This window comes from Chrysemys picta, chromosome 1, assembly GCF_011386835.1.
Source record: "Chrysemys picta bellii isolate R12L10 chromosome 1, ASM1138683v2, whole genome shotgun sequence".
NCBI classification, from domain to species: Eukaryota; Metazoa; Chordata; order Testudines; family Emydidae; genus Chrysemys; species Chrysemys picta.
The window spans coordinates 125,118,819-125,128,379 of NC_088791.1; the positions used below are offsets into that span (position 1 = coordinate 125,118,819).

The 9,561-nt window shown below is 44.5% G+C and overlaps 1 protein-coding gene across 4 annotated transcripts in view; it reads left to right on the forward strand.

The window, feature by feature from the left end:
• PARVG (parvin gamma) overlaps positions 1–7,146 on the forward strand; it is a 34,006-nt gene extending 26,860 nt beyond the window's left edge. For all 4 annotated transcript variants that reach the window (XM_005296724.5, XM_005296723.5, XM_065583663.1 and 1 more), the window contains 2 exons: positions 2,562–2,634; positions 4,391–7,146. In XM_005296724.5, coding sequence (XP_005296781.1) covers positions 2,562–2,634; positions 4,391–4,470 — 153 coding nt within the window. In that variant the 3' untranslated portion in view covers positions 4,471–7,146. The remainder of the gene's footprint in view (positions 1–2,561; positions 2,635–4,390) is intronic.
• The last annotated feature ends 2,415 nt before the right edge of the window (positions 7,147–9,561 follow it).

Consider the following 9,561-nt stretch of genomic DNA (forward strand, 5'->3'; position numbering starts at 1 on the left):
AACAATTCCAATTCCTCTTCTTTATTACTCAGGCTCCTAACATTAGTGTATAGGCAATTCAATAATTTCTTCTCTTTGTGTCCTTGATGAATTTTGTTTTCAACATCTCAAATTTGTGCTGAGTGCTCATATCTTTCCTCTTTTTACCCTATTAGTTTAGCTCCCTCCTGATTACTGTAGCCAGCCTGTCCCTGAAGTGATTGGTTCCCCTACTACTGAGTTGGAGGACATGCAAACTATATAATCCCCACTCCTCATAGAAAGTGGATCAATATTCCACAAAACCAAAACCCTATAGCACTTACCTAGCCAGCAATTCACCTCCAGAATCTTCTGCCGTTTGTCTTCTTTCACTCATGGGACAGGAACGATCTCAAAGATCACTTGGACATTCTTCTTCTTCTTTTTTCTTCAGAACTCCCAAGTTCCCCAAAGTCATCTACTATCTGCAAAATATCCCACAAAGCAGTGTCATTAGTTCCAATAGGCATCATCACCAATAGTCAACTTCAGAAGCCGATCCAGTCTTAGAGTGGTGTCTCATTTCTTGGCTTTAGGAAATCATCACACTGTCCTGTTGTCTGCCTGTCCCTTGTAGAATGTTCTTTTGATTCTTCTGAGTATGAATCTCCAACAAGAATAATCTATCTACCTTGGACAGTTGGAGACCTCTTTGCAAGGAAGTTTGACCATGACCTTCTGCCTCTGGTGGTTACAAACTGCCAGGCTTCCTCTCTGACTTCCTCTCTTTTTGATTCCTTGGTGGCCAGCTCCCTTCTTCCTTGAACCTGGGGTGTTTCCTGGATTGGGCTGTTTAGGACCTCCTCAGCTTCTCTAATTCTTAGTAGTATCTCTACTTGCCCCTCCAATCCAAGAATCTTTTCTTCCAGCACAGCCACCAGCTTGCATTTCATGCACATGAACTCCCTTCTGTGTTCAGGGAGGAAAGAGGACATGTCAGATGATAGAGAGGAAGAGATGGGGACCAAAGACAAGCCAGTGGCATAGGGTAGAAGAGTCTATAACCACTAGCATAAATTTTTATCCAAGACTTCTCATATTTCCAACTTCCTATCAGGCTGGAAATGCTGAACAATATTCCAGTGGTTCTGGTTCCATCTAGAAGTGCAGAAAGATTAATGTACTCCCTTTATCCAAGCCAGTTTGCCTATGAGTAGTAAATGTCAGTACTGTGTCTTAAGATTTATATAAAAGATCAGCATTCTACCTTTATGTGGAAGTCTCATGAACTTGCTGTGGGGAACATCTGACCCTCCTCACTCAGTGACTTCATTAAGCAATCATTTTATTTATTAATCCCAGGGTAAACAGTTTGTAGCTCTATATAATCCTTGCATTTTCCTTGTCTGCCATGGGTTTGAAGAAGAATCTAAACCTAGTTTCAAACTCTTAGTCATTGTTATCTGTAAATCACAAAACCAGGTGGAACATAAAGGTATCACTTTAGTTCAGAATTAAATATAGCTCTTGCTCAGCTTATGCATGGTAGGACGTAAGTGTGTAACATGGGGAGATAAAAAAGCACAGCATGCCTGAACTGTACACAGTACCTCCTGAAGGAAAAACTGATCAGTAGCAAGTAGAATGGCTAAGGAAGCAATTTTTTGTTGTTGTTGTTCTTACTTCATTAAAGGAACAGTCTTGTGACAGAACCTAAATAGACAACTTGCTTTTAGTATGTTAAAATCAAGAGGGGAATGGGATCTGGATTTTAACTGGAAATAAATAAAAATCAACAGCTTTGTTGTCATTTTGTAAAGTCGCTTATGAATGAATTCATGCATTTGCAATGCTGTTTTCCTGATGGGAAGAAGCAGTCAGCCAAGAAAGGAAGTACAAAAGAATTGAAAAATACTTGATCCTTAATATCTCAAGTGTGATATCATCAATAATATTTAGTATGCATGTAGACCTTTGTATGTTAAACCATTACCCTAATGTTCACATTTACAGCAGCTCAGAAAAATTCAAACCTTTAGGATTTTAAATGAAAAATAGAATACTTTCTGCAAATTTCATTTTATGTTAAAAATTTCCCTATGTTTTATCAAACTTTTAATTTTGGGGGCTTTCATTAATGCAAGATTTTCAGAAAAATTTTAAATGAATTGATCTTTTGCGTCCCTTCTCATATAATTTTTAAAGGAAATTTGGTTTCTATTTTTCTGATTTGGTAATTGATAGAAGTGATCATAAGCTTTCCACTAGAACTAAAGAGAGTATGAAAAAAATGTTGGTGCAGCAATGCTAACTCCCATTTCAACTACCAAAGGAATAAAGCATGCACCAGGGCCATAGCAACAAAGAACGTGGCCCCCTCCGAACGGTGGCCCCCTCCGAACATATGTCTGGGCGGGGCCCCTTACAATGCAGAAACTGGAATGCGGTATTTATTTTGCCACTTTTAGGGGCCCCCTTCCTTGCGGGCTCCCCCCCCCCCGGTTGGAGGGTACGGAGGGTGCTTGCTACGCCTCTGGCATGCACTATCTATATTTGGCCAGAGTTCACTTTCTGTTTCATTAATCTCTTCTGATCAACAGCTTCACAATGTTAACCTTGCAGTGGCTTTGCTGACAGATGGAGGTCTTCTAGATTTTCCTGTCAATGCTGAAGGTGAGTCATAACATAGTAATTGTTCTGGAAGAGAATGATTCTTGCTCTGGTTCATGAAAAGCTAGGATAATCAGCTAGAGAATCTCCTCCAACATGACAACCGCATATTTCATAAAATTTCCTTTGCTACACATCTCCTGTATATATCTCATATTTTAACAATCTGGTCTCCACTAAAGAAAAAGAAGTTCTGTTGTTACAATACCCACTGTTTGGTAAGTTAACACCATTTAAACCAAGAATTAAATGATGTAAGATACATCAGTAGTTGCTGAAATTACCACATAGGAGTAAGTGTGTTGACCTCGTTGCCAAAATCAGGATGTGAATGGATTAGTAGATTTTTAGAGACAGAAGGGACCATTATGATCATCTACTCCAAGCTCCTAAACCACATAGACCACATTCAATTTCACCCAATCATTCCTGAATCAAGCCCAATAATGTTTGGTTGAACTAGAGCATATATTTTAGAGAGACCTCAAGTCTTTATTTAAAGATGTTAAGTGATGGGCATTTTACCATGTTCCCCAGAAAGCTGTTCCAGTGTTAAAAATGGCATCTTTTCCCAGTTGGGTAGTCCACTCATGAACAAGATTGGGGTATGTGTATATATCAGCATATGGAGAGGTCATCTATCTGTACCTACGTTGCTGGGTAGAGCCGATCAAAAAATGGAAGGTGTGGGAATTATTAAAATTTTTGGTTATTTTTTTTCATTAACATTTTGTTTTGGATGTTTTTTTCCAACCAGCTCTACTCATGGGTAGCTGTCATTAATGTCAATTTGAGTGATTTGTGAGCATGCAGAGAAAAATTGGAGCCTTCATGCCCTATATATGGAACTTGGATTTCAGTGAACCGTTCTAGTTAAACTGGGAAAACCAAATCTGTGAAAGCCTCTGGGTGTCCCTTTTCTGTGAGCAGGTTAAAAGCATTGGACATCCATTTCTCTAAATGTGGAGGATTGCCTCAAATAATGTCTACAGTTGATTAATGTGGGAAATATAAACTCCAACATCTGTGTATCATTTATGTACAGCTACGTAGGAGAGATCCTCAGCTGATGAGTGTTGGTGTTTAATGGAACTACACTGTTTACACCAGCTGAAGATCTGGCCTACTGGTTCTACTGCAGGTCTATGTTCCGTACAAAGCCATACATTTACATTACTTTAAGAGGAGCAGCAAGCCCGTCTCTCATCGTAGCAGTAGTAGTTTGCATACACATTGATGTATTAACTAGCAAAAACCTTTTTCAAACATGAGCTGAGGTTGCTTAGCAGTACCACATGTACTTTCAGAATATGGCAGTTAGCAGCTGAAAACTGCAACCTTCAAAAAGCAGGAAATACACGCCCCAGAACAAAATGCAAACACTACAAAGCCAGGAAATGAAGAGTTAAGGCAATGTCTGCTACTAGTCACATAATAGAATCACAAAAAATACAGTTATCGAGTCTTATTAAATTATCTGCTCTGCTGTCTGCCAGTGAAGAATTGTTTCTTATTGTATATTACTGATCCTTATTCCAATGTGGTAAAGTAGTAAAGGACCCTTTTTCTTCTCCTAACTCATTTAAGAAATCAAGAAAAACTGATAGCTTTACATTTCCTGTTTTGGTTCTTGCTTTAGTTAGATTGTAATTTGGAGAAATTGAAAGATTACCTTCAATGCTTTGACATTTGCAGTCTCTCTATCTCAAGGATTTCTAATGTTTCCCAGCAGGCTTCTTTCTTTCTTGTGTATCCACAGATATTGTGAACAGAGATATGAAGACTACATTGCAGGTTTTGTACTGCTTGTATTCGAAATACAAGACCAAAGAAACATGAAGAGTGAAACCAAGAACTAGATTTTCTTGCTAGCGTACTCTGAGTTTAATTTTCAGTCCCTAGCTGTATGTTTGCCACTTTGCACATGCACACACCCTATATGACACTTGTTGCATTAATATGCTTTGAAAAGTGTGTATGCATGCAAAGTTTCATAGTTATATAACTTGCGCTATCTATAATATAAGTGTGTGCACGTATTCAGGGACCAGTGTTTTCTGCTGTTCCCTGGCTGTGAATTTTGCCACAGAAAGAGAATCCACCCCTTGCTTCATCTAATGCCCCCAAAAGCTGTAAAGACTAGTCAATGTGCTTACCCTAGCCCCTGGCTTCAACCCCTTGCCCTTTTATCAGAGAGGGAGCTGGAAGTCATTTTTAGAACTTTGCACCTGTACTTGCACTGAGGTGGCTGCAGCACCATGATGGAGTTGGAGTCCATGGATAGATTCCACGAGGGCTTGAAGCCCATAGTCTAATAACTCCTGTACTACATTTTCAGGCAGGATGATGAGGATAATAATTTTTAAAAGTGGCTAGTGATATGAAACTTGGCAAGACGTGAAATGTTTGAAAAAATCTGCTTGCTTGCTTGCCTCTTAAAATACATTTACACTGAAGGGATTGAGAACCCTATACAGGCCATCCACTGTACAGTATTGTGGATTTCCCCCGGTCCTCGGCACCTCCTACAAAACCATGAAAGAGCCCCCTTATTTGCCCTTTAATCTAGCACAAGATTGTGGCCTACTGCACCCCTCTTCTCCCTGCAACTCTTGTGCACCTACACATGGCCATCCTGAATACTAGTCTCTGCACTACCTAAGTGCAAGGGGAGAGGCTAACATGACTCCACCTTCCCCCTTACAAGGGTGCACGGGAGGGTGGGTTGGGGTGTGGCTCATTCTATCCTTGTAACACTCAGGGTATGTCTACACTACGGGATTAATCCGAATTTACAGAATTCGATTTTTGGCAACAGATTGTATAAAGTCGAATGTATGCGGCCACACTAAGCACATTGATTCGGCGGTGTGCGTCCACTTACCGGGGCTAGCGTCGATTTCCGGAGCGTTGCACTGTGGGTAGCTATCCCATAGTTCCTGCTGTCTCCTCCGCCCACTGGAATTCTGGGTTGAGATCCCAAAGCCTGATGGGGCCAAAAACATTGTCGCGGGTGGTTCTGGGTACATCCTCCCCCTCCCTCCGGGAAAGCCACAGCAGACAACCGTTTTGCGCCTTTTTCCTGGGTGAACAGTGCAGACACCATATCGCGGCAAGCATGGAGCCCGCTCAGCTCAAGACAGCAGTCATGAACATTGTAAACACCTCGCGCATTATCGTGCAGTTTATGCTGAACCAGAACCTGAAAAACCAGGTGACAAGGAGTAGGCTACGACAGCGCGGCGGCGAGAGTGATGAGGACATGGACATGGAATTCTATCAAACCGCGGGCCCTGGCGCTTTGGAGATCATGCTGTTAATGGGACAGGTTATAGCTGTGGAACACCGATTCTGGGCCCGGGAAACAACCACAGACTGGTGGGACCGCATAGTGTTGCAGGTGTGGGATGATTCCCAGTGGCTGCGAAACTTTCGCATGCGTAAGGGCACTTTCATGGAACTTTTTGACTTGCTTTCCCCTGCTCTGAAGCGCCAGAATACCAAGATGAGAGCAGCCCTCACAGTTGAGAAGCGAGTGGCGTTAGCCCTGTGGAAGCTTGCAACGCCAGACAGCTACCGGTCAGTCGGGAATCAATTTGGAATGGGCAAATCTACTGTGGGGGCTGCTGTGATGCAAGTCGCCAAAGCAATCACTGAGGTGCTGCTATGAAAGGTAGTGACTCTGGGAAATGTGCAGGTCATAGTGGATGGCTTTGCTGCAATGGGATTCCCTAACTGTGGTGGGGCAATAGATGGAACCCATATCCCTATCTTGGCACCGGAGCACCAGGATACCCAGTACATAAACCGCAAGGGGTACTTTTCAATGGTGCTGCAAGCACTGGTGGATCACAAGGGACGTTACACCAACGTCAACGCGGGCTGGCTGGGAAGGGTTCATGACGCTCGCGTCTTCAGGAACACTACTCTGTTTAAACTACTGCAGCAAGGGACTTACTTCCCGGACCAGAAAATAACCATTGAGGATGTTGAAATGCCTATAGTTATCCTTGGGGACCCAACCTACCCCTTAATGCCATGGCTCATGAAGCCATACACCGGCAGCCTGGACAGGAGTCAGGAGCTGTTCAACTACAGGCTGAGCAAGTGCAGAATGTGCATTTGGACATTTAAAAGGTCGCTGGCGCACGTTACTGACTCGCTCAGACCTCAGCCAAACCAATATCCCCATTGTTATTGCTGCTTGCTGTGTGCTCCACAATCTCTGTGAGAGTAAGGGGGAGATCTTTATGGCGGGGTGGGAGGCTGAGGCAAATCGCCTGGCTGCTGATTATGCGCAGCCAGACACCAGGGCGATTAGAAGATCACACCAGGAAGCGCTACGCATCAGAGAAGCTTTGAAAACCAGTTTAATGACTGGCCAGGCTACGGTGTGAAAGTTCTGTTTGTTGAAAACCCGCCCCCTTGATTGACTCATTCCCTGTAAGCAAACCACCCTCCCCCCTTCGATCACAGCTTGCTTTCAAAGGAAATAAAGTCACTATCATTTAAAAATCATGTATTCTTTATTAATTGATTATAAACATAGGGAGAGAACTGACAAGGTAGCCCGGGTGGGGTTTGGGAGGAGGATAGGAGGGAAGGAAAAGGCCACTAAAAAAATTCAATATAATGACAGCCTTTTGGTTGGGCTGTCCACTAGGGTGCAGTGGGAGGGTGCACGGAGCCTCTCCCCCCGCGTTCTTACACGTCTGGGTGAGGAGGCTATGGAACATGGTGAGGGGGGAGGGAGGTTATACAGCGGCTGCAGTGGCACTCTGTGATCCTACTGCTGTTCCTGACGCTCCACCAGACGCCAGAGCATATCCGTTTGATCACGCAGCAGACCCAGCGTTGCAGCCTGCCACCTCTCATCTCGAGTGTCCCTCATGACCTCACGTTCACTGGCATCTTTCCTGTACTTTGAGACCATGTCCTTCCACTCATTCAAATGACCTCTTTCATTGCGGGTGGATTCCATGATTTCCGAGAACATCTCGTCTCGTGTCCTCTTTTTCCTTTTTTTCTGAGATAGCCTTCGGGATGGAGAAGGGAGGCTTGAAAAATTTGCAGCTGCTGGAGGGAGGGGAAAAAAGGAGAGAAGTTTTTAAAAAGATACATTTTACAGAACAATGCTTATCCTCTTTCACGGTGAACAACACTATTCACATTACATAGCACAAGTGATTTCAGTGCAAGGTCGCATTTTGCATCTTAATATTGAGTGCCTGTGGCTTTGGTGTTAGAGATCACAGACGCAGGTCCGGGCAACAGAATTCGGCTTGTATGCGGCCATGGTAAGCCATTGTCTTTCAGCTTCTGTGCCCTCCTTTCCCGCATACCAAGCAGAGCCCGTAGAGTGCTGCGGTTTTCCTGTTAACCTGCAGCAGCAAAAAACAAACTAACCCCCCCCCCATCCAATTCTCTGGGATGATCGCTTTATCCCTCCCCCCACCGTGTGGCTGGTATCAGGGAAGATCCCTGCAGATACCAAACTAACCCCCCCCTGCCATCAATTATCTGGGATGATCACTTTACCCCTCCCTCCACCGCATGGCTGGTATCAGGGAAGATCCCTGCTAGCCAAACGCGAAAAGCTCAGCGCCATTTCCCCCCGCCTCCCCCCCCCCCTGTCCCCTTAATTAAATTCCTGTATTTCAACCAGGTTACCATGAGCGATATCACTCTCCTGAGGATTACACAGTGAGATAAAGAACGGATGTTGCTTGAATGCCAGCAAACACCGGGACCATACGCTGCTAGGCTTTGTCATGCAATGATACCAGATTACTTGCTACTAGCATGGCGTGGTCAAGTGTCCTACCATGGAGGATGGAATAAGGCTGCACTGCCCAGAAACCTTGTGGAAAGGTTTTTGGAGTACCTCCAGGAGAGCTTCATGGAGATGTCCCTGGAGGATTTCCGCTCCATCCCCAGACACTTGAACAGACTTTTCCAGTAGCTGTACTGGTCGCAAATGCATCCCAAGTCCTCAGGGCAAATTAATCATTAAAAAACGCTTGCTTTTAAACCATGTTTTATATTTTAAAAGGTAAACTCACCTGAGGTCCCTTCCATGGGGTCATGGTCTTGGATACTGCCTGGGGAGGGTTGGGAGGGTACTTCAGTCAGGCTGAGAAAAAGATCCTGGCTGTTGGGGAGAACGGAGTGCTGTGTGCTCTCTGCAAGCTCGTCCTCGTCCTCCTCTTCCCTGTCCACAGAATCCTCAGGTGTGGCTGAGATTACCCCCGCCTTGGAATCCACGGTCAGAGGTGGGGTAGTGGTGGCAGCCCCCCTAGAATTGCATGCAGCTCAGCGTAGAAGCGGCATGTCTGTGGCTCTGACCCGGAGCGACCGTTTGCCTCCTTTGTTTTTTGATAGGCTTGTCTAAGCTCCTTAACTTTAACGCAGCACTGCTCTGAGTCCCTATTGTGGCCTCTCTCCATCGTGCCCTTGGAGATTTTTTCAAAAGTTTTGGCATTTCATCTTTTGGAACGTAGTTCTGCTAGCACTGAATCCTCTCCCCATATAGCGATCAGATCCAGTACCTCCCGTACGGACCATGCTGGTGCTCTTTTTCGATTCTCGGACTGCATGGTTACCTGTGCTGATGAGCTCTCTGTGGTCACCTGTGCTCTCCACGCTGGGCAAACAGGAAATAAAATTCAAACGTTCGTGGGGCTTTTCTTGTCTACCTGGCCAGTGCATCCGAGTTCAGATTGCTGTCCAGAGCAGTCACAACGTTGCACTGTGGGATAGCTCCCGGAGGCCAATACTGTCGAATTGCGACCACACTAACCCTAATTTGAAATGGCAATATCGATTTCGGCGCTACTCCCCTCGTTGGGGAGGAGTACAGAAATCGATTTTAAGAGCCCTTTATTTCGAAATGAATGGCTTCATTGTGTGGATGCGTGCAGGGTTAATTCG